At 43.1% G+C, this 25,526-nt stretch overlaps 1 protein-coding gene across 3 annotated transcripts; it reads right to left on the reverse strand.

Moving 5' to 3' along the window:
• Positions 1-1,785: 1,785 nt before the first annotated feature.
• cep131 (centrosomal protein 131) lies at positions 1,786-25,167 on the reverse strand. 3 transcript variants are annotated; one of them, XM_084936998.1, is made up of 30 exons: positions 25,030-25,166; positions 22,684-22,880; positions 22,509-22,597; positions 19,757-19,868; positions 19,145-19,272; positions 18,709-18,813; positions 18,387-18,566; positions 18,134-18,251; positions 17,894-18,010; positions 17,170-17,365; positions 16,574-16,668; positions 16,374-16,493; positions 16,042-16,237; positions 15,848-15,942; positions 15,564-15,743; positions 15,285-15,476; positions 14,782-14,919; positions 14,579-14,704; positions 14,157-14,273; positions 13,941-13,970; positions 13,442-13,544; positions 11,738-11,939; positions 10,587-10,694; positions 10,304-10,421; positions 10,114-10,188; positions 9,473-9,615; positions 8,915-9,092; positions 8,558-8,754; positions 4,063-4,123; positions 1,786-3,956 (listed from the first exon to the last, which is right to left on the reverse strand). In XM_084936998.1, exons 2-30 carry the CDS (start codon positions 22,867-22,869, stop codon positions 3,885-3,887), a joined length of 3,777 nt encoding a protein of 1,258 aa, XP_084793124.1. In that variant the 5' UTR covers positions 22,870-22,880; positions 25,030-25,166; the 3' UTR covers positions 1,786-3,884. The 3 variants fall into 3 exon arrangements, with proteins under 3 accessions (XP_084793124.1, XP_084793125.1, XP_084793126.1); XM_084936999.1 differs by lacking the exon at positions 25,030-25,166 and adding an exon at positions 24,140-24,257; XM_084937000.1 differs by lacking the exon at positions 13,941-13,970 and having other exon boundaries at positions 25,030-25,167.
• Between the last annotated feature and the right edge of the window lie 359 nt (positions 25,168-25,526).

Genomic DNA, 25,526 nt, shown 5'->3' on the forward strand with positions numbered 1-25,526 from the left:
CCCAGGTTGTCTGTTTGCATCCCCATAGTGTTTTGTCATAGTTTACTCAGTGTTCATAGTTTGTCATAGTATTTTCACTGAGTTTCTTAGTCCTTTAGTTTTCTGAGTGTTCACAGTTTTCTTAGTTTTCATAGCTTCATGCTTTTTCATGTGCCAACATCCAAATAAAGGATCGTCTTCTGTTCAGCCAGCAACTCCGCCTTTCAGTGTCTGCTTCTGGGTCCTGTAAACTAAACTTATCGGCGCACCCCGCCGTGACATATAAGTCATTAAAAACATCTACAGAAGCCACATTTAAGTGATATGCATGTATATGGTTCTGCATGAGTACTCTTACTTTTGCTAAAAGCTAAAACTTTTGCCCTACTTAAATATGGAAAATCCCACCCACTCCCTCCTCCTCCTCAATCAAAATATGAGATGGGTGGAAATAAGCAAGAAGCTCCACCTTTAAGCTGACAATATGAAACTAAATACAGTAAGTGAAAAAACAACTCTGCACTTTACTACACGTCATTTCAGTCAGGCCTCTGGCAGCACAGCCGCTGTGGTCTGCTGACCATCATCACCTGACACACACTTATTTTCTGAGAGGATTAATTGTTATTAGTTATTGCATAACTGTACTAATGAAATAGTGGGAATATTTCTCTACACACGTTAACAGAATCTCAGCCAGCATAAATCCGCAGGACGTCGGCTGTAATGGGACTGCAAAGGGCCTGGACTGGATTGGCTTAAACCAGCGGAAGAACAAAACTTTATCAAATGGGCATCTGAAAACGCCAAGACCTTCTTTAGTGTTGCCTCAGAGTGTGGGAGGGTGAGAGCTGGCCGTATCAGTTCAGTCACTTGCACATACGTCCTTGTTTGATTCGATATCACAGCTGCAGACACTTCTGGGCAGATAATGGGCATTCCTGACCGATGACCGATAGCCTCGGTCTATTTGACATGACGCAGGGGCTAAAATTGCTTCAGCGGTTTTAAAGCAGAAACATTATAAGTGTAAGAGATGTGGCACTGAAAGAAAACTGTAACAATAAGGTTTTAAAGTGTTCACACTTGAGTTACATAATGCTTTGTGTTGCAGAATACTTCCCTGAGTAATTTTGTTTGTTCCCGTTTAGTTTCTGTTAAAAATGTTTCCTTACACTTGATTTTTTTTCTCCTTTATACTTAAAATGACAGCTCTGGTGTTAGATTATTATTATTATTATTATTGGTATCAGGGTCAGAATATAAGAAGTATAGAGCAAGCGTTACAATCCAAACACTTGACTCCCAGTTTCAGTAAACTCCTCAGTTTAAACTACAACAACTATTTTTATTTTTGTCAAAATTTAATCTTAGTTACATTTTTATGTAACTAAAATTAAGCCAAGCTAAGTGAGAAACAACAGTCAACATGCTTCTCACAGTTTGAGTTGAGCTGGTTGGAGCAGTGCATGCATTGTTCCAGCTGAAACGACTGAAAAATCTCCCAGTTGGTTTTTAACGAGAGGGAATGGGAGGGGTGGTAACAGCTGGAATACTGGTCTACAGATATTTCAAGAATTAAATTCTGTAATTAAACGTTTAGAAAGCGTCAATAAATCATTTCAGGCTCCAAACCGACAGCAATTTAACCTCATTATGTGGACTCCATCGTGTCTGAGACTGAAGGCTTCTTCGTCTCCTACTCATGAGTTATGGAGAGCGAGGAACGACGGGAGGGCGGAGGACAGAAACAAGTAAACATTTGTCTTTTTTCCTACAGCGAGAAGAAACGAGGAACACGGCGTGTTTTCCAAACATTCTTTGCCTTTTATTCTCTTCACAGTTTTTCAAAGAATCACAATGAATAATCATAAAAAACAGACTAAAACAAAATAAACTAGTGCATTCAAGAGCTATAGATGTCGTAATGCTGAGCAGGAGAGAGCTGGAATGCTTCGTATAATGTTGCAGTGAATGTGTGTGTGTGGGGGTCAATTCAGGTCACAATGGGGAGGAGAGGAAGCACACAAACACACACACACACACACACACATGCAAACACACAAAAGAAAGGCTCACTGGCACTTGTAGGACGGGCATGCGTGAGGAATGCCAACTCACATCGCCGCCCCTGTCGTGTCCGAGCCCAGCTGCCCCCCGCCTGCTCTGCCGACGGCCGCAGTGGCGGGATCAGCTTCGAGGCCTCCACGCTGACTCACAGTGAAACTCGGGGAGCGTGTGACACATCAGCCACCCATGTGGGATTTTTTTTATTATTATTATCTGTGCTAAGCAGAGAGGGTTAACATTGATTCAGGTTTAATGGTTAACTATGTGGCCAAACTAAACCGACTTTAAACCAGCAGGGTCCCGGTGGATTACGTTTCACACATTGTGGCTTGGACGACTTGGAGGTCAGAAAAAACCCGACATACTGTATTTAGATCGACTAAAAATGGACCGGTTAAGGTCTCACTGTCACACTTAGTAACCGTGTAAATGTTCCTCACAGAAGGAATAAAATACAATTTCGTCTTGAGAAGGTTTGAGAAAAGCTTCCTTCACAACCTTGACCTTTCTGTGGACATATTACACCACAAAGGTCGTGTACGAGTCCTAAAATAAATAAAGCAAGATGAAAGAATAAATATTTTCTCATCTGGGGTCTAATTTTGAGACTGCCGGGGCTTTTGCAGTCACATCATGCTGTACCTAAATAACAGGCCTTACTTCCATGTTTAGAGTTTCTCTCTGCAACACCCCTCCCCTACTCAGTCTACGAACCGATAGATCCCCTCCCCCCAATGACTTTCTGTGACTTTTTTTTGCACATATTACGCATGTTTGAGTCATGGTCTGTCACAGCGCCGCCTTTGAAGCTCTGGTCACATGATTTGTGCCCCCTTAAATCCACCTAACCACCCTGCTCGGTCCCAGCTCTGCTTTCCTAACCCTATAAACATTTTCTATGCACTTTCCTCCTTTGCTTCACCCAACATCTACCTCAGTCCCTCTTCTCTCTTTTTTCTCTTCCCTACATTCAGAAGCCACTCTGCAATCATCTGACCACAAGCTCTCCTCAGCTCAGTTTCCTTTAAGTTGCCTACACGTCTCATCGCTCTTTCTAACAACATCCTACACACTCTCTATCTAACGTCTGAAATCTGTCTTAGTAAATTTCATCAAATCGCTTCGTTAGGTCTAAAGTTTGGTCGAAGACCCATTAAAAACAAACTGCTCAGAGCTGGGCTGCAGTGAGAAGTGGGGGGAGGTATGGGTCCTGTAATTAGCGCTGGCCTTGAGGGGACGCTGGGACAAAAATGCATGACTCAACAGAAAAAAAGGCAGAAGCTCTGCGTCAGCTCTCATGCTCATGGCTGATCTCAGGCCTTGGTTGTGAGCGGCCCTCCAGACGAAAGAAGAACAACCCCCACTGTGTCCCACTTCACACCGGTGCAGGCCTGGGCTGGTCTGAGAAACATCTGGAACTGTTCGGTGAAGCACATCTGTGGGGAACATTTCTGCTCCCCAGACAGGAAGAGGAAAGAGGAGGAACATTCACCAAAAAAAAAAAAAAAAAAATAAAAAGAAGGAACAGGAAGTTCACCTGGTCTGTGGCATTTAAATGAGGACGTTCAAACACAACATGCTCCTTTGTGACTGTCGGGGGAACGGAGCGAGGGGGGGTATGCAGTGCTTTTACCAATTTTTGTATTTTTAAAGTGAGGTAGGGCAAAATTCTGAAACTTGTTCAACTTTCAAAGGGTCCACAGGTCCTGTCTCGCTGCAGGAAAAACAAACAAACAAAAGAAAAAGCAGCATCGCAATGGTTGGACCCCGGCGTGTCGGGGACGGGCACGCTGATGAAAAGGTCCACAGAGAGATGAAACTGGACATCCTGTCAGTCACTTCTCCAGCAGCTGCTTCCTCTGCTGTTCCCACAGGGCCTCCAGGTGATCCGCCCTCTTCAGGGCGGCCTATCAGAGGAGAGAGCATTGTTTAGACACGTCTGTCAGTCATTCCTGATCACTGTGCTTTCATATCATTCACGCCCCGACAGGCAGACTGCACGTCCCGTCCTACCTCGTGCTGCTTCCGAAGATTGTTGACGGTTTCTTCCTTCTTCAAGATGGCCGATTTCACTCTGGTAACGCACAGACGAGAGGACGTTAATAAAACATTGCTGGGTCGTAGGTTTGGATTTGCTCATTTCACTTCCCAACAATGGGAGCTGAAACATGTTAAACTGGTAAAAAATGCTTTTTGTAAATATGCGCAAGAGTGGCGGGGGTGTTGAAGGGTTTTTAATTTCTTTTTGGCCCCCATTTGAAGAGGCTTTCCTTCTCTGCGGGCTGTAAATACAGATGTGTTTTTAATGATCAAAGGTTAAACGACTCGCTGCACCATCTTGTGGTATGAAGTGTGATTACACAAATGTACAGCCCCAACGATAGTTCAGCTCCTGCTGATACCTCTTCAACACAAACACAAAATTGTGGGTATAAAGTCACAGGAGCTGTTTCTTCACATTCTGCTGATAGAGTTAGTGCCACACACACACACACACACACACACACACACACACACACACACACACACACACACACACACACACACACACACACACTACACGTTTAGCTGAAATATCTTAAAAAAAGAAAAAAAAAATCATTATCAGCTTTCAATTTTAATTTGTTACAAAATGGATGGAATATTTAGGAATAACACTTAATCCGAATATTGATGAGATTATGACTGATAATGTAGGAAAACTACTTACTAGGATTAAAACTAATCTGGAGAAGTGGGGCACGCTGCACTTGACATTATGGGGCAAAGTAAATACAATAACGATGGCAGTAGCTCTTCTGATTAATTATTTCATTGGAATGACACCAATTTGTATTTCATCACAAATTTTCTTAGGATATGATAATATGATAAAACACTTCCTTTGGGATGGTGGTGGACCTCGGATCAATCTTGGTAGACTGTACCAACTGAGAAAAGAAGGGGGTCTGTCCCTACCCAACATAAAACATTATAGCATGTCATTTGAAATGTCCAAGCTGTGTAAACACCGGGCAGCAACAAATTCAAACCTGGACTGGGTCGTAATGGAAGGCGAATCGGCCTTTCCATTTACCCCCATTGAGGTGTTGGCTCAAAACCGGACAATAAAGGGAATAGAGTAGATAACCCTATTTTAAAGTTTTCAAAAATGGTGTGGCAACAATCTGTCCCCATACTTTCAAAAATATGCACCCCTGTGACACAACCCAAAAATAGAAAAGGTAAACAAAAAGAATTTATTGGCCACAGTGGCACAAAAAAGGCATAAGATTAATAAGTGATTTATATGAAGATAACACACTCATGTCTTTTAAAGATCTGACATTAAAGTTTAACTTGGAAGAACCCGGCCATTTCTGGTGATATTAACAAATGAGAGACTGAAAGATCAAATAAAGTTGTCTCAGGAGATAATCTCATAGAGAATTTCCTTCTACTTCCACTCTTACTTACAGAGGCATTAATATGGTATAATTTATGTCACTGGGTTAAAAACAACACATGTAAAAGTCTTAAAAGTATTTGGGAAAAAGATCTGGATTGTTCCTTTGACGAGGGAACATGAGATTCAATCATCTCTGAAAATGGGTTTTACATTAGGGAAGCTAGAGGTAAATGTGTCCAATATAAAATTCTCAACAGGTACTATTACACACCAACGAGACTTTATAAAATGGGAATTAGTAAAGATGACCTGTGTTGGAAGTGCCAAGAAGGAAAAGGTACGCTAGTACGTGCTTTATGGGAATGTCCACTGGTCTCCCCAATATGGGAAAATGTTTGAAAATATATGAAGAGCTGGGTGAAATTTAAATGACCTAGATCACCGAGATTGTGCCTTTTGGGGGACAGACGCGAGGTGCCACAGTTAGACAAAGCAGGCTTCAGAGTGTTAAACACTGGGCTTGTGACTTGTGTTCGTCTTATTTTAACACTTTGGAAAGAACCTCGGACTCCAACCCTGAAAGTGTGGAAGGAGAAAATGACTGAAAATGCCGCATGCGAGACAATGCTGGGAAGACTGAGCAGCAAGACAGAGACTCTAACAGAACAATGGGACAGCTTCTGTTTTTATGGGTCTACAGCATGATGACAATGTGAGATACAGTCTGAATAAGAATTAAGGGACTTGTGTGTGCAACAGTTTATTTATAATTACCCCCCCCCTCTTTTTTCCCCTCACTGAGTGTGGTTTTTGTTGTTTTGTATTGTTATGTTATGTTTGTTTAAATGTTCAAAAATAATAAAAACTTTAATTACAAAAATAAAAGCAGAAATCTGTAATTTCAACAGCATTTCTTAGTTTTTCTACATAATAAAGAAACGTTGCTGTAGTAAATGAAAGAACTACAGAAGCAGTTCTGGTGCCTCAGTGTCAGACTGTACTTAGAAAACAGAAAGTTTCCATTAATTCACTGATCTTTGTTTTTTCTTACTGTGGACACACTGTAACGAGCAGAAGCTTCTATAGCCAACAGTGAAAAGCTGGAGCTTTTCTCCAATTTAATTGTTTGTCTCATATTTATTTTCTTTGGGGTACTTCACATTTTTCAAAGCCATCCGGTCTTTGCTGGGATGATTCTGGCCCCCGGGCCTTATGTTTGACACCCCTGGTTTACATGTGTCACGATCTGGTCTGCATATTTAAACCTCAGTAAAGAAAAGAAAGCAGAGCTCTTAATATGTTCCTCAAACTAAAAAAAATCATTAAAAGCATCAAAGAGTGATCCTGACTGTGTATCAGACCCTCACAGTCACACATCAGGGATATTTTCCTAAAGCTACACTGCCAGGTGCTTTGGGAATGTGTTTAAGTGGCTAATCTGTGTGTCTGATATATGCTGTCACAGTGAAGTTTGCTGATATTAAACACAGCCTAAGCTTCAAATAATGAGGCCAGTGTATGTACACAGGCTTTACACAGCATTTCCTATTCTGTTTAACCCCACCCACACTCTGTTTAAGTCTTGTGAGGCACAGGAAATGAGAAGACAGTCTGCTTAACGTTGTTTTGAGATTGAGAATGAACTGAGGTGCTGCACTTTAGTATGTTTGCCTTCCTTGTGACATTTCCTGACATTAAGAATAAACTGAAATGCGAGCCTTGTTAAATAATATGCTGATAATTTAGGAAATCGTGTGTGTGCTGCCTTTGTAAGCCAGTCAGCTCCAGTTTCCCAGGAATCCCTTGACTTGAATCATCTTGTTACTTTAATGACTTGAAACGCCGACTGAAGCCATCCTGCACCAGTGTTGGATGTCACCAGTGCTGCAGCCAGGTTGAACATCTGGAAAATTGCCACAGTACCTGAATGTTTATTAATCAGATTCAGTGTCACAGAGCCGGCCTTCTGCTCAGGAGACAAACGTTTCAGAGCCGCACTGAACGTCGCGTTCACGTTAATCAGGTCACCTTCAGAATTGCTCCAACCCTCTGTCCTTCTCGTGTTTCGCATCTCTTACAAACTGGCAGACATTCAGTGGAGCTGCTTAAGGTTCCACCTTTTATTAAGTCTGAGCTTCACTTTCAAGCCGCGTGCCAACATTCCTCTTTGCACCTTCAACAGGGTGAATCTGTAAGCAGCCAGCAGGCCTCTGACAAGACCTACTGAATGTTTGGACACTGCTGCTGACCTAAATCCACAGGCAGACAGCTGGAGATGGTGACTCACTCACAGCTTTGGCTTCAAAATGGTTACACACATAAAGCTAATGTCTGAACAGATCATTTAAAAATTACAGGTGGTGACCAGTGGTACCGCTCAGCCTCCTAGTACAGCGGTCTCCAACCTTTTTTGCACCACAGATCGGTTTAACGTCAGACAATATTTTCACAGACCGGCATTTAAGGTGTCGTGGATAAATACAACAAAATAAAATGATACGACCAAGACAAAAACTGTGGTATGTTGTAAATATAATAATAAACGCAAATTCACTGTATAATTGTGTAACTTTATTAGCAGCGTCCTCCTGAAATGCGCCAACAACACTGAGAGTAACGTCCTCCTCTCTTAACGATAAAAACCCTGAAAACCATAAATTTCACACCCGAGCCTCAACTCTCGCGGCCCGGTACCAAACGACTCACGGACCGGGCCCGGGGGCTGGGGACCGCTGTCCTAGTAGGTACAACTATGGTATCAAACCCTTTGTCACCTCGTTCTCCACTTATCACATTCACAAGATTTTCAGGAAACCTGACCTCTGACCCTAACCTTGAGTTTGAGCTCACTGAGATTCAAACTTGTCTGAGATTTTTATTACGCGCACTCAGGAATCAGGTTGGATTTTCCCAGTAAATCCAAAGGATGTAATATTTGTTGTTTCTCATTAGTTCCCAGTTTCAACAATGGTCCATACTAGTTAAAGGTTGTGTTAGTAAAGAATTAGACCTGATATTTGAAGCTTAATTGTGTTTTTAGGGGTTTAAAACTGAAAAATAATACAATTCACTTTTAAAATTTACCATTTTACTTAAATCATTTTGTCCCTTCCAGCTTACCGTTGGTGGACTTCTGCCAGTTCTTCCTCTTTCTCCCGTGTGACCCTCTCCACCTCCAGCCGCATCCTCGCTCGGACTTCTGACACCTCCACCTTCAACCTGTGATTCTCCTCCTCCGTCATCACCAAGCGGTCGGCAAACTCCTGCCTTATCACCTCCGCCAGGTTGCGGCGCTCCTCCGCCAACTTGTCCCTGGCCTGATGAGGGAAGTTGGAGGAATTCTACTGGATCTGTCTAAACATATTTTCTATTTCTGTGTCTACTTTCCACTGGCTAGTAAATGTATAACACGGCAAATAATCTCAAATCACTTCTAAGCTGCAATTTTAGTTTCTCTCTCTGAATGATGCTCCTCACCTGCGTGATCTCTTCAGTTTCCTGTTCTTTCTGTCTAAGTGCGGCCTGCAGTCTGATCAGCTCTCCCTCCGTCTCCATTTGCTGCTTCCTCAGGTCCTGCTGCTTCGCCACCGCCGTCCTCTCAGAGCGCTCCAGCTCCCTCAGCTCGGTCTCGTACTTTTCCCTCACGCGCTTTAGCCTGTAAAAGGAATGCAGAACACAAATGTGAGGTTTAATATAGTTGTTAAAAACAAACTAAAAAAATGCCCAATGCTGTACTATTAAAGCACATCCACATTACAAATGATGTTGACACAGAAGGAGTCACAGCTACTAAATGGGCCTTGGATCCAAATTTAGGTAAAAGGGTACTTTTACTTTTATTTCACTAAACGATGACCCTTCATCTTTACATCTTACATCTATGATAAAAAACACAGATAAATCTGCCACCAACAGCAGAAACTGTAGTGAATCTTTACTGGGCAACAACACGATTGGTTGCTATATTTTTTTGTATCGTATTTAATGTCTAATAATGTCACACTGTCTAAATTAGGCACACACACACACACACACCTGTTTTCCGCTGCCCTCTCACACTCCTCTTTGTCCTTGCTGGTCTCCTCCTCCAGCGTCCAGATGGCGAGCTCTATCTCTTTGTCACGTTCTCTTCGCAGTTCTTCTTTTAGCTCGCGCTCACGGGTCAGCAGCCACGCTTCCTGTGGACACACAGAAACACGCATGCTGTTAGTCTACACACATGGTACTGAATTCTAACACTGTCAGTTCAGCCTCATCTGTCATCGCGCCCTTTTTAATTCTTTTTCCACTGTCAGTGTTTCCACTTTCTCTGAGAAACAGTTTCGTGTTTTGCTACAAATCCACAGTTTGATTTGAGAAGAAAGCTGGAGGGTAGAGGTCAGCTGGAAACCTGCCACATTCCTGTGTTGTGACATAAAAAGGAAAAAAAAACAAGCTCCGCTTTTCTCACATGAGTCACGCACATTTCAACATTTTTATCTGAAACTGATACACAAACTGGAAAAAGGAAAGGGAAGGGATAATAATCCCAGGCAAACAAGCAAGAGAAGGTAACCTAGATATCTACATGTCAGTTAGTCAAACACTTCCCACTGACAGAGTATACAGCAGCCACACTTCAATCTGAAGAAAAGAAGAAGCGAATGAGAGCAGCTACAGGACAAGGCTGCACAAACCTCTTTCTTCTTGTAGTTTTCTTCCCACGTCTGCTTTTCGATGTCCAGACGCTCCTGTAACGCCTTCATTTCCACCTAAACGCACAAACAACACTCAGCGTGAGACTTTCAGATGGATGCTCGTGATGCTGATAGAACGCAGACTTATTTCAGGCTCTTGACGCGGCTCTGCAGTGTTCACAGTCCTCACCTGATGTCTCCTCTCCTGCTCCTCCCTGGTCTTGTCCAGCTCTTCTTTGAGGGCTCGTCCAGCCAGAGAGCTGTTCTCCTCCAACTGCCGCCGCAGATCCTCCAGCTCAGCGCGCTGCCTGTGACACAAACACAAACCAGTGCTTTGGAGATGGACAGAAACATCAACACTCATCCCATATGCCAAAAAACTGTTGACTCATTAAGGATGCGTTATATGGGAAAGGATCCTGTAAAGATCCATTAAAATAGCTCGTGCAGATAAACCTGACCTTTGACCTTACCTTGCAGCCAGCTGGGCCAGCCTCTCTTTCTCATCAGCGACCTCCTTGTAGAGACGCCTGCGCTGCTGCTGCAGAGACACCTCCTCCTCCTGAAGATGCTTCTCATATCTGAGAGACAGACACACAAACACAGACGATGACTAAATCTGCACAAAAGCCTGTAAAACAAGCAGGCGTCTAATTAAGAAACAGCTGCTAACGTGGACTGGTGTGTGCCATGATGTGAGTAACATGAAAAGCCAGAATATTTTTTTTGTCTCTCATCTGAGCCATGTGAACACTTCTAAAAATATTCATCAGCAACATGCAGAGTAAACTTTAATGATGGAAGGTCATCTTCACGTCAGCTGGACTCACTTTAAATTTAAAACTAAACCTGCGTAAGTAAATAAAATTCACCTTTTTTATGTAAGCACATTGATCTGAATGTCTGAGTTTATTTTAAGATTTAATTAATGTAAAATGGAAACAAAAGTCTCAATTTTGTACCAAATGAAAGCCCATTGTTCCAAGTTTGCATTTTCCATCATCTTCAGGATTTCCAGCACTGACTCCCTGCATGAGCAAAGGGCTGACTGAGGGCTTTTTTGCAGCATTGAGATGTTTTTATTGGTGTGCGCTACAACCATTAGATTAGCTAATGTATCTCATTAATCCATTTAAAACTATAAAAACAGGAAAGGATTAGTGGAAGTATTAATGCCTTAATGATGCCGTTGCATTAGCAGGGCTTTCCTGCATATAAAAGCACTGGTGCCCATGAAAGAGGTTTTGTCCTTTCACCAAAAGGAAATCACGAGGACTGCAACTAAAGAAGGTTTTACCTTATTTTAAAACCAAAATGGGGTCAAATGTATCCAAATATAGAACACGTGTTAGTCAGCTGATTGTAGCACAAGCACAAGAAAAGGGCATTTTGGATGGTTTTTTTGCCTCAGATCTTCTCTAATCCAAGGTTTGAATGTCACACTGAGTGTCACCCCCATAAATGCCTGATCTAAAAGTTTATAAAACATTGTGTGCTGGAAATTCATGCAGTCTTGAAAACTGATTCCAAGACAGTTTAATGCTGATGTTAGCTGTTTCTGTTGCATCTCTTTGAGCATAGAGAGCCTTGGGCAGGTAGACAGAGTATACTGTGACATGCCCACCTCTGTTTGGCTAGCTCCCGCTCTCTCTGGCACTGCTCCTCCTTCTCCTTCTCCAGCTGCTGACGGAGGTCCTCGCACTGCCGGACGTAGCGCTGGGCGGCCCGGTCGTCCGCCTGCAGCAGCTCCGCCTCGTGGAGCGTCCGCAGCTTCTTCAGCTCCTGTTTGTGTTTAGAGATCAGCTTCTGGATCTCGGGCTCGAGGCCTGAGAGGAGGAGAGGAGGAAGAAAAAAATGTTCGAGCTTTAGATGGACAGGGTCTGCACGATGTTTAAAGCTCACAGGACAAACTTTTAATATTCACTTCTTTAATCAAAAACCCGAACGTGTTAGTGAAGTAGAAGCAAACACAGGAGAGAAATGCCTCTGAAATACAGTTCTACATCCTCGGGCCTGCCACAAACTCCTCATCGGCTCTGGCTGACAACAGCCTGTGACGTTTCATGGAAGCGGCCCACAGCAGACAGAGCAGTGGAACAGCACGGTCAGCTTTTGGAAACTGTTGTTCATTTTGCAGCAGACAGCAGATAATTTTACCAGAGGCTGTGTGAGACTACTGGCAAAGAGCAAGACATCCTTACTAGAAGACGTTTTTTTGGTCAACTGTAAGTCCACTTTCGTGCACTCTGAGGTTCCTTGACATTAAACGATCTAATTAAATCAGTATTACCTTTTTAATTAGTCTCCATAAAGCTAATTGTCTGACATGAACCACTGCAGAGCTCAACAGTGAAAAAGACTGTGTTATATTACAAATATAGATGCAAGGCATTACAAGCTAATATTTACCACACCTCTCTAAATAAAATAATTATATTCCCAGACTCAAATCAAAACCAGAACATGAATGAACTCAAATAGTTTCTACCAGTTTTGAGGCTGACTGTGGCCTTCAAGTTCAAAAGAAAGAAGTGGATGCGCTTATATAAGTGGAGCGCCCTCTGTTGGTATCTTGTTAAACAGCATAATAGACTGATTGCATTCATTTGCATTGAGATTATTTATCGAAGTGCTGCTTTCATTACACTGTTTGCTTATGTTTTAGCTGTCATGTTGTGCACTTGTGATATAACAGGTGCTAAGCAGGCGGAATCTCTGAAGTGCGTAGCAACATTAACCTGCAAAGTTCAGGGACGTGAAAAGTCTGAGACTTTATCAGCACAGAAGAAAAGCTGAAGGCCTGTTAAGACTAAACCAAAACAGAGCTTTTACATATATGAATATATATCCACACATGTTGTTCGTCTTGTCTTCCTCCTGTCAGCCTCAACCGGTAAGTTGAAAAGGGATTTTTTCCTTCCCACTGTTGCCAAAGTGCTTGGTCATGTAAGGGTCATCTGATGGTTGTGGTTTCTCTTAATAATTACCTTAATTATTAAGAGCTTTGAGGCGACTGTTGTTGTGATTTGGTGCTATATAAATAAAACGGACTAAATGGAAATAAATTCCATGACACCGTCTGATACCTTTGTCAGGAAACTGTGTTTCAGATCTCATATGAAATCTGAATGAGTAAAAGGCGATATGTGAATCTGAGAGCGTGGAATCAGAAATATTTATTTTCTTGATATAAAGTGAACAAAAGTGTTGATAAAAACAAAACGTCTTCCTGGAGCAGGGTGGCATTCTTCCTCTTTCCCTTGTGTGTTTAAGCAGCGCTTTGGTAAAGCTGCTGTAAGCTCAGATTTCCAGGCTCTGTCTGCGCTACCTTTGACTGTGATCTCTTTGATCTTCTTGGTTTTCTCATCGATCCATTTCTCCCGTCGGATCTTCTCCGTGGCACTCATCAGGTCTTTTAACTTCTTGATCTCCTGTTGAGCGAGGGAGTCGGGAAGGGGAGAGGGTAAAATTATGGTATCAAAGTTGAGCGCCACCAAAATGATGAAGATCTTTAATACACAAGCACCACAGTATCTGTCTTTCTAAACAAAGTAGGGTGCTCTTAGGTGACTTTGACACTGGGACAGCGATGGTGAAAGGTAATAAAAGGAAAAGTAGGGTTAAAATCTTTGGCAAAGAAAAACTTTAATAACATAAAGAAGTGTAAGCTTTTTCATCTGAATGTAGAGATAAATGAAAGAGACTCACATGCAAACAGACTGGCCAAGAGAAACAGTGTGTGGAAAAATGAAATGACAAATGATGGAAGAATGAAGGAAATGACTGTTCCAAAGATGACTAAGTTAGAAGAGGGGAAGAAAAGTTACCTCGCACAAGGGACCGAGAATTTGCCACACCTAAAAGCAGGAAACAAAACACGTGTACAGACAAGAAAGAAAGACAGTAAAGAAGAAGAAGGAGGGGAAATAGAGAGAAAAGAGAAAATTAAACAAAAGCAGCACTGCAAGAAAGCACGACATAGTCACGCAGGAGGCAAAGCAGAGGCAGGAGATATCTGCAGAAGTGCTCGGGACCTCTCTTACCATTTCATGCTGCTCCTGCATCTGTGCGATCTTCTTGGTGTACTTCTGGTCCACCTGCTTCAGTTCTCCCACCACTCCTTCACAGCGCTCGCTCAGAGCCTTTTTATCATTGATGAGCTGAAGAAACATCAAACATTTTTCAGATGTGATGTTTAAAAAAACACTGAAACACTCAACAGGAAAACATCGAAGACCGTCGAGACAAGCCCATCTTGTTTACCAACTCTTTGCATGTGTGCTGTATTGCTTCATCATTGTCTGGACCAACATCAACCTTTATTGGCCCGATTACACAAACAAGGTTTGAAAATATTCGAGTAGAAACCAATAAAATGGAACAGATATGGAAACAATTTATTTTATAGCTGCAAATATGAAGACGAACCACATAAATTAATAACAAAGATGAAACGAGTGCATACCTGATCGATGAAGGTGAGGTGTCTCTGGATGGTGGATTCATATTGTTCCTTCTGGAGCTGGAAGTTCCTGCTCAGCTCCCTCTCCGTCTCCTTCACGTGTCTTATCGTCAGCTCCCTCTGCTGGGCCTGACAGACATGACACGAGCTGTAAGCGCGACCATCTAAAGCAGGTAAAAACAGCGACAAGTGTTAATCTCTCCTACCAGAGCGGTCTGCAGCATGTTGACGGTGCGTTTCTTTTCCTCCAGCTCCAGTTTGATCCTCATCATGGAGCCGGTGAGTTCGGCAGCAGTGGCCGACGCCTGCTCAACACCGGCCAGCTCCTCCTCAGACAAAACAGCCTGAAAGCACAGCAAAGCCAACATGTCACCTTTCAGTTTTAGATAACACAACCAGGCACAGACTCACAGAACATCTATCCATAAATGGGCTGGCTTAACTGGATGGTCCTCAGCAATTATATGGAAAAACACCTGCACACAGTCACGGTCTGTTTATTCTCAGCCCACAGAGATTTATGGTCATTTTTTAACCAGTATACCTAACTGTGTTTCCTTTACTTAAACATAATACATGTTTTGTTCATGACTTCTGTTAAATATTCTAAATCAAACCTTTTAAGAACCCAAACTGGTCAGAAACGTTCAAATCTGTGTCAGTTTGCTAAATGAAGTACATTGTGGCGCTTTAGCCAATAAACTCTGACCTCTCGGTGTGATCCTGAGGTGACAGAGCGTGGCCTCTCCTGCTCTGACTTCTCCATCTCATCCAGGAAGCTCATGATACTCTGCAGCTTGGCCTCAGAGAGCAGGGCGCCCCCATCTGGCAGCGCAGGGTGGTGGCTCAGCTGGCCGTGACGCTCCAGGTTATCAGTGGTCAAAGAGTTGGAGTCCCCGTCCTTTAATTACAGCCACAGCGTCATTGTTAGTTCACAATATTTCTTACAAGAAAAACCATAAAAATTAGTGCAACGTAACGCGCTGACCTCATCGATCCAGGCGTATTTCTCTTTGCGGTAGCACTTCGGCTCTGACAGCCTCTCCGGCTCCTCCTCCAACAGCTTTAGGGTGTCCAGCAGCTCATTGAGGGTGGTTTTAGACTGAGCCCTGCTGGACGAGGCTCCCTGCCTCTGGTCCTCCACGCTCACCGACCTCTGCAGGATCTCCTGGAGCACAAAGAGAGCAAATGTGTTTAAAAATGATCAGATGGAAGAATTAGCAACAGAAAATGCATGGTAAAACAAGGAATATTGGAAATTTTCATTTTTACCTGGGAACACTGAGAACCTCTGCGATTGGACAGAGCTGGGGAAACAGCTCTGAAGCTGAGCTCACCCAAGTCAGCCACAACATTTAAATTAGAGTCTGTGGAAACAAAGACACTATTTATGTTAAATGCAACGTAGTTCAATTTCGTTTCAGTCTTTAATAAAGTCTTTTGGGACCGAGACACACATCACAGACCTGTGTTCTTCGTTTTAACATCTGTGGGCGACATCGGGTTGTTGTTGTTGCTCGGTGAAGCTGGACTTTTGTTGGTCAGGGAAATCTTGGGCGTTTTTTTACGTCCTCCCACACCAGTCTGCCTCGAATTTTCCAACTCCGCCTCCAGAGTGTGCTGCGTCTCTGCGGCCTGCTGCACTTTTATGTGCTGCAGTCCCTGTGTCACACCACCAGAGGGAGACAAAGGAGAACTTTTAAACAGAGGGAGACTTTTACATCACGACTATACAAATAGTATTTTCATTTAAAACATCACTTAAACACTCAAGTAGGGATTACCACAAAGCACGTACATCAGGCGTGTTTGTTTTGGAAGCAGTGGGGCGGATCAGGCGAGCTTTCTCCTTACGGATCGGCTTCCTCTCACTTGTCTGATGTGGCTCCTGGGAATTGTCTTCCTCTGCTCTGTCCTCCTGCAAACCCAAAAATATTTATTTAACATATCAATACAAGGAAGACAAAGAATCGATTACCTGGAGAGCTAAGCAGGTACCTGAGAGCACTGAGAGCCTCTGTGATTGGACAAAGCTGGGGAAATGGCTCTGAAGGTCAGATCACCCAAGTCAGCCACAACATTCAGATTAGAGTCTGTGGAAACAAACAATAAATCAATAAACATATTACTGCTAATTTATTCATGCTTACTCATAACACTCTCCTGGCAATCAGACAGGACTGTAGGTAGCTGTAATATTTGCATTATAGTGCTGAATAACAACAACCAGGGCTCTTATACGCTGTATATTTTTAAAGACTACATTGGATTTTCCACTGAATATAAATTACTTCCTATAATATTTGTTAATGAAAAATAATGAGACATTGTGTCCTAAAATGAGCTGCAAACACATTAACAGTGATTATGTGGGATTCAGCAGGTGGAGGAGGGCATCTACTAATTGGAAAGATGGCGGTTCAACCCCTGCTGCTCGAGAACCGTGATACTGAAAGATACTGAGTGTGATATGTTTGATAGAAAGCACTCAGATGCAGGAAAAAGGCCTTTTATGAACGTGTGTATTAATGAGACATGTTAGTAGAAAAGCACTATATAAGAAATATTCCACTGTAAAGTGAAACAATGTGGACCTGTGTTCTTCGTCTTAACATCTGTGGGCGACATCGGGCTGTTGTTGCTTGGTGAGGCTGGACTTTTGTTGGTCGGGGAAATCTTGGGCAGTTTCTTTCGGCCTACCACGGCGGTCTGCCTCAGGTTTTCAGGCTCCGCCTCTGCTGCGTGCTGTGTGTCTGCTGCAGCCTTGTGAGCTCTTTTCTGCTGCAGCTCCTGTAACAGACCAGCAGGGGGAGATTAACGTAATGCTGATGATAAAACTGTGCAGCACTCAGACACAAAGTGACAATCAATGTCTTTACAAAGTAGACTTGGATCCACAAAGCCTCCTTTCATATATAGACACGGTGCTCTTAGTTTTACACAGTTGCATAACACCCAACAGCAAACAGCAGGCCGGAAAAAATGAAGTTAGTGCCAAAAATCCAATAATTGAGGCTGGCTATAAAAACAACTCAGTCCACAGACTCCAATTTTAAAATGTCCAACTTTACAGCAAAAGCACTAATGTTGAGTCCTAAACCAATGGGTGACCTCACAGTGGCGACATCCATCTTTGACATACAGTCTGTGGTTGCTATTGCAGTTTTTAAATGAAAATCTTTACTACGAAGGTCCAACAAAACATGTTTCACAATTGCATTATAAAATATAACATCCAAGATTAAAGCTATCTGAGGCTGTTCTGCTTCAGTCTCATAGCTTTATGGAACCACATGCTGTGTAATCAGAGGTGAGCACCTGGATGGCAGCGAGGCGGGCAAGACGAGCCTTCTCCTCACGAATCCGTTTCCTGTCTTCGTCCTTCTTCTGCTGCTGCTCCAGGCGCCTCTCCTCCTCTGTTCTCTCCTCCCACTCCTTCGACAGGAGAGATGCAGATTGTTTCAGCGCAGCCGCAAAACAAGGAGAAAGACAAACCCAGTTAATATTACGCCGAATAAAAGGGGAGCTGTGAGACAGCCTGCAGGGGCACATAGATACCTTTCTTTTACTGTCAAGGATGCGTTTGAGCACTGCCTGGTTAGCGTGTCGCCTCTTGGCATGGTGTCTGTACCAGCGCTGAATAGTGACCGCCGCATGATTCACCTGCTGAATAAACCTGCAGATACACAAGAGAAGTGCTTGTGGTTTTTTGGACAAACTTCAGTCTTACCAATACTTTCAGGTCGCCCAGACTGAAAACAACAGAGCAGCTCACACGCACACAGTGGAAACACTGTCATGTGGGTCTGACCTTTCAGCCTCCTCCTCTGTCACCTCCCTCCTCCGTAGCAGGACAGGGCTGCCGCGCTGAGCTGACACTGGGGATTTGTTGTTGGAGGCGGGGGAGGTGGTGGAGAAATTTTTCTGGGACTTAGTGAGGGAGCCGCTCTCCAGCGACACCTCGTCGTTCGCTGTGGCTTTCAGGATGTTACTGAAAGAAAAACGGAAAATAAAAAACATAAAAACTGCCCAACAATTTAATCGAGACGCAAAACGGACTGTAAATGTGAAGATAATCGACGACTTGTCACTGAAGCTGTGTGAGGGAGCAGCTCTTTGATTTCAGGACATACTTGAAAGAAGGTTTCTGGTTGGAGCTCTTAGGTGTGAGCGGCTTCTCCGAGTAGTTATTGTGTAAGATGGTGGTGACGGAGTTACCCACAGCTCCCTTGTTGCTCCTGTGCAAAAATAACAAAACAGGACAATCAGACTCTCATCAGCTCATCTTTCCCCACTTCATCCTCCCGCAGGCATTAAAATAACTAAGACATATTCTTATCCAATTACAATCTCAGCCCACGCAGGATTTTTTTTCTGACATATTTCATGGAAGAAATATTCTGTGTGGGTGGAATTTTCTGAGGAAATATCAGCTGCTGTGATCAACAGGTATGAAATACGAGAAGCGGCTAAACATTGAGAATTCAGCAATGCAAGGAGACACCTGGACTGTGTGTGTGTGTGTGTGTGTGTGTGTGTGTGTGTGTGTGTGTGGGAGACGAGGCCCACCTGTTGTTGGCAGTGAAGCTGGCAGCCAGAGCGATGCCAGGCTCTCGTTTCTTCAGGCTGGTGGGAGAGTCCACGCTGCCGGTGCTGCGGGAGCTCGAGTGCGGGAGGAAAGCTCTCGGCTGGTCGTCCTTAACGGTGGAAAACAAACAGTCATTACACCCTGAAATACTGCAAAACACGACAATCTAGAAAGTGTGTATTATTGGAAAGACGCAAAGAGTTTGTTAAACATTGTTACTGGTTACTTCAGCTGCCAAATAACTGAAATGTATCTGCTTGTAAAGCCGTACTGTTTCAACCATTTTTCAAGATTCAAGTGTCTCCAGCCTTTGATCTTGTCCTTACAGTGTGCCTCAGTGCTTCGTCTCATTCATCAGCTTTTTATCGGCACTCTTTGTGTTCATCACGTCTTCAGCATTCAAACATTTCCAGACGAGAAATGTTTGAATGCTTCAGAGAAGAATCCCTGCCGGCCGTTGTGGAGTTATAGCAGAAAACTTGACAAAATAAAACTTTTGCAGAAGAGAAACCTGCAGCGAGCCGCGGTAAATAATTCCTCTATGAAAGGTGTAAATATGACGACAGAGTGGGAATAAGATCGAAGGTAAATACCAGGATGTTCCATGTGGTTCTGTCTGGCGAGGTCTTGCTCAGGCTCGCCAACTTCTTGCGTCCATCGGAGCTGCTGTCAAACAGGGCCAAGTAGTCCTCCCTCTGGTCCTCACTGAGGAAAACAAACCAGGCAGGAGTTAGACCACGAACACAGACAGATGATATCAGAAAGAACATCTGCATGGAAGGATACCACAGAGAACAGAGTGTTATGAAGTAGTGCTCACATTACTTTATCATTGCAACATGACGCATTACTGCTACTGTTACCACGATTTTCTTTTTATTTCTGTTTGGACAAAATAAAAAAACATAGTAATGTAGCTACGGGTGTGCCATAATGTGCAAATTAGAGCAAAATCGGTTAAATCTGGCACGAACGTACACTCGTAGACTCAACTTCCCAAAATAATGATATCAGGCTATTAATACCTGGTTAAGAATGCTAGTCGGTTGAGAGCTGTAATGTTTAAAGAGTGGTCAAGAATTGTGAACTGAACTGCGGTTCTGGTTCTACTACCTGCAGCTTTACTTGATTTTGCTTTTTTTGCTATTTTTAAAAGACTCAAATGTTACCCGTAAGCCAAAAAATTCTTGAAAACATCATTAAATGTGGCTGAAAGCACTATCTGGGTGCAGCACGGGGGCTTAGCAGTGACACAAAGCAGAAACTTGAGCTGTGGCTTTTAGCGGGAGCTTCTGTGATAAATGTTGTAATGACAGCTGCAGAAACGTGTCTCATCCTTACTCTTGTAGCCCCAAGCGCTGGAATTCAATATGCAGCAAATGACCGTCTGCTGGGGGGAGTATGGGCTGGGTTATGGATCCCATGTAAACGCATGCATATGCTGATCCCACGGCTCATCATGCAGCCTTCAAATAGCTTTATGCACCAAGCTGTCCGTCGTGAGGCACAGATGTAGGGTGACCTCCTGTCTGGCCCGGCCTCTGCTGGTGTTTCCGTCTGTGTAAGTGTATAAATGAGCGTGTGTGTCTGTGAGGGAGGGGGCTGAAGCCAGCTGGCCCAATGAAAAGAAATCTGACAACACTATTCAGGCTGCACATTCCTTTACTTTTTGCTTTAGGAGGAGGAAGCAGCCGAGAGGGAGAGGGCTGGCGAGTGACCCAATGACAGCCCGAAAAGGACTCTGGAGACTTTTGGAGGGTGAGGGGAGTGCTTAGTATGTCTTTACATTTAAAGCTCCTCAGCTTTGCATCCTCAGAGGCAGGAAGGGGAGGGCGGCAGCTGCCACACAATGCAACCACAGCATGCACACACACTTCTTCTCCCTTCACTGTGTCCTTGTGGAAGGGGGTAACCTGACCCCAGAGGTACCAGCCCTCCCCCTCTAATGAGGGACAAAGCGAGTCTATGCACACTGCAACCCCCAGCAACAGCCACCCGCCACCCCTCCGCTCTTTATCATGCAAGAGCCGGCGCGCCAAAATTCCCATTGTCCGAGCTGCTGGAGCTTCAGGGCTGCCAGCTGTTGCTCGCTGAAGAGAGACACTTTGGTTTAAAGAGGAAAGGTGAAAGAGACACACACGGCTTCAAGCCTGCACATTATCTAAGATGTACGCATTCTTTTTGACTACAAACATGACCTTCAGATTTCAGATCTTGTGCGTTAGTGGAATGATGCTTGATGATCTAACAGAGCCCAAAAGCAGGTTTTCCCAGGCTGATTAGCAGAGTATGTGTCTCAGTACAAAGTGTTCTGTATAAACTGCAGATTGTCAATGTCAGAGATAAGGAAATAGAAATTCAGGGCTGCAAATGTCGGACAGTCACAGTGTGCTATTACCAACAGAGGTTTGTAATAAGGAGCAGGAGCTTATCCAGATAACTCCAGGTTTAACGCACTTCTTACTGGGGTGCATTGCTCTGGTTCACAGTATTACTGAGATAAGAAATCATCAAACATCAAATCATAATCAGTTCTCCAGAAAACAGCATCACCACTCCTGGAAGGTCCCTCAGACGTCTTTTCCTTTCTCTGCGTTCTTTGGTGCAGCTTTGCTTTTTTCTGCTGCTACAAACAATTTTATTTTCTCCATCCTTCAATATAGAATACCAGATAAGTAAAAGTAACTAAAGTACTTGTTAATCATGTATGTAGGCTAAGTCTCTATTTGAATTCTGTTTTTGTATTTATTCTTCACCCACAGACTGTTCAACATCACTGTCACTGCAGATGAAAGAATACAATCTAAGACTGTGTGCACATCTAAAAAAGAATTTAAGAGAGTACGCAACTGCCTTTATCTTAATGATGGAGCTGTGATACCAATAATTAAATTTGTTAATTTACAAATTCAGCTTTTCTTCCTGGCTTTAAATAGACTGAATTTTATTAGGATAGCAGCTCTTTGTGTAAAGCCCACACACATTCAAGCAGCACTTACTATACTTTCCCTCTTGCACACACTCACATTCCTGCTGCTTTACCTGCAGCAGTTGTGTTACTTTCAGTCTGTATTGTGTTTAACCTCCACATATTTTTCCAATAGTTTATCTTCATTTGTTAAAATCAGTCGCTCTGTTGCCAGTTAAGATGCTGCCAACATCGTCCCTTTCATGTGAACGCGCTCACAGATAGATTGATAAAAGCTGGGTTGATTTATGACATTAATAATCATAATCACGTGACTGCTTAGCCTGATTGCTGATGTCAGCAGAAGTGCAAGTAAAAGACATCTTGGCTATGTTGAACGTGCTTCATTGTACAGTGCCCAGATTCTATGTTTGTACCTGATGTTGGCCTGCTGGTTGACCTGCGTGGTGCTGTTGGACCGCCTCAAGTTCTTGATGGATCGCGAGCTGCCAAAGCTGGTGTCGCTCTGCAGAATAAAGAGCATTCCAGACATTATGTGAAGAATTCAGAAACAAGCATTTCTACATTCTGATTTAATTATCTGTGACTCACTAAAGTGTTGCGTTTGCCTCTGCTATCGCCCGCCACAGAGACCGAAACAGAGCGAGAGAAGTATTTCCCCGGCGACGCACTGCTGGGCCTTTTGGACATAGACAGCTGGGAGCCTGACAAGCTGAGATCCAGGGCGTCTCCTGAGACACCTGATGGGATGGACGAAGGGCTGCGTGTTGTATGCATCCTTTAAAAACCTGGAACAGAGTTGAATCGACACGGTCGGCCACAAATGCCATTTCCCTGAGGATTCAATGTGTGAAACCACAACAATAGAGGAAATAACAGCCATTTTTTCCTCTGGCCGCTTTGTTTCCCGTGGTAACCAACAACAACACCACCACGCACTACTTTTACACCAGCTCAAAATCAGAGAGAGATGTGAAAACTAACGAATGATCCTGACAGACAGCTGCATAGTGGTAATATTGCATTGATAACGTGAATTTTATAATTAAAATGCACTCCTACTCCAGGATTACTACACAGGAGAAAAGCGCTTACCGCTCTTCACAAGTTGTCTGGATCACAAAGAAGTAAAATACTATTATTGCTTCTTTCCATAATCCTAACAACTGACAGCTTTACATTTGAGCAGATTGAATACAGAAAAATAGACTCATATTGCTAAATAATATTGAACAAGCACTTAGATATCTCAGGCTCTTAATCAAGGGTGGGCAAAGTTTTTCCCAGAGAGCCATTAATTAGTTGAGTTTGCATCATTACACTAAAAAAAGGGGAATGATTTAGAGGTGTAATTAACTCAATGATAAAAGGCAAAAAAAACCAAACAGTTTGCACAGTTAATATTTGGTAAGACTGCCTGTATTGTTCAGCACAGCCTTAACTCTTTTCCAAGCATCTTCAGGAATAGTTCTCTGGGTTTCTTAAAGACATTCAAAGCTCTTCTGTGGATGTTCGCTGCTTTTTCTTTCTCTGTCAAAATGATCTGACAATGCTTCAGTAATGCTGATGTCCAGGCTCTGTGGAGACTGAGCCATGACAGTGTGTGTTTTTCTTTCCATATCCCTTGGGGATAAATAAAGTCTCTCCGATTGTGATTCTGAGTCTGATATGCTTTTACTGCAAAATGAAGCAACTGCCAATCAGGCTTTTTCCAGAAGCTACTGCATAATTCTATCAATTTTGACAGTCCACTGGCTGAAATGCACTCCCAAAGAAACAATTTGAACGACCTTCAGAAAGCCTGGAGAACGATTGTTCAAGACTACTTTAAAAATGGCAAGACATTCTGAGTCATTGGAGCAAAATATTAAGAAATGAGTGGGATGGAGTTTATCACAACTCTTCTCTTTCAGTAATTGCTTTAAAGCAACCGTATCTACCTGCTTCGTGGATGAATAACTCAGCAGTTAAAAAAAAGAATCCAACAAACAAACAAAATGACTTTACTTAAGTCATTTTATGACATTTTATGATAAATGCTCCCCACCTGCACTGTTTGAGAACCACTGGACTGAAGGAAGGTCAAAATACCGAAACACCTTCCACAACAAAGTCGCGCAGTTATCTTAATTTTTCTGAAAAATATTCCCAAACTTTGGAATCTGAAAATCTTCTGTGATGCTCCCAAACCTTTAATTACACCTCCAATCAACCTGTGCTTCCTGCCACAGGTGCTCACCTGAGACTCTTCACCTGACGTCAGCTGCAATGCCCCCCAACAAATGAAGAATAACACCAGTCACGTTAGTTTTAAATACCTCCAATTAAAACGTCGTGCTATAAATAACGCGACAGTATCGGTACCGTGAATTCTTTTTTAACCTTTTATTTATTTAGATTGGTTCGGCCCACTTAGCCATAAATAAGGCATGTTTGAGGCATGAAGCTACCGTGAATGTTTACCTTTCCGAGCAGCTCTCCTACAACATGCTCGCTCCCGACACTCCGGCAGGTGTACCTTTGTTAACTACATTAGCCAAACGTCTATTCTCAACCACAGAAGTCTCTATTGGTCGTTACAAACGAGAAACTGAAGCAAAACAAACCCCCAGCACGCTAACGTTAGTTACACTAAGCTAACGCAGTTATTACAGCTGCGTAAGCTTGGTCTCCCCGTTGGCTAAACCTGTGAAAATCGGTGTGTTTGTCTGTTTTACCCTTTAAAAGCATTAAAACACAATAATCTATCAATTCACTGCTTCTGATTTGCAAATCAAATCTGTAAAGCTCTGATGTAGCTCAGCTGGAGAGAAATAAAAACGGCTGTTATTTAACTGAAGTCTGGTCAGAGCTAACTGTTCACTCCTTTAATGTTGTCCCATCAACCTGCCAAAAACGCCCGTCGTAAAAGCAATAACGTCAGCGTCAAGTACTTACTTTAAAAGCTGGATGGCACCATAGCTGGAGAGCCTGAGGACGCCTCACTGATAGTTAATCCCCAACACAATCCTCTGATAACCAGTGAAAGTAGTCCGTTGACTCACAGCACAAATATAACGCTTTAACATCATCGCTGTGGCAACACTGATAGTCGCCTCCCTTCGACGTTTCTGATTGGCGGAAACCAAACTAAAGCTTCCTCATTCTTGCACCTGATTGGTAGTTCAGAGGCGTCTGTATGCTGCGCATATTTCAGGGGGCTTGGAGGGGGGGCGCGTCTCAAACCACGGTTAGGTTGACATTGCAAAAAAGGAGACATGAAGGAAAAAACAAGATTTTCTCTAAATTATTATAAAATAATCCGCACATAGCACCGTTATACGCTTTGAGAGTGAGCTGACCCAACTTAATTTAGCATTACATAAAGTTTTCCTTTAATACAGCTCCAGAATAAAGGCTTCATTCTTTATATTCATTACATGCTACTAACTTTG

The sequence above is a fragment of the Perissodus microlepis genome, chromosome 8 (assembly GCF_051167445.1).
Source record: "Perissodus microlepis isolate ML-2025 ecotype Zambia chromosome 8, ASM5116744v1, whole genome shotgun sequence".
Lineage (NCBI taxonomy): Eukaryota > Metazoa > Chordata > Actinopteri > Cichliformes > Cichlidae > Perissodus > Perissodus microlepis.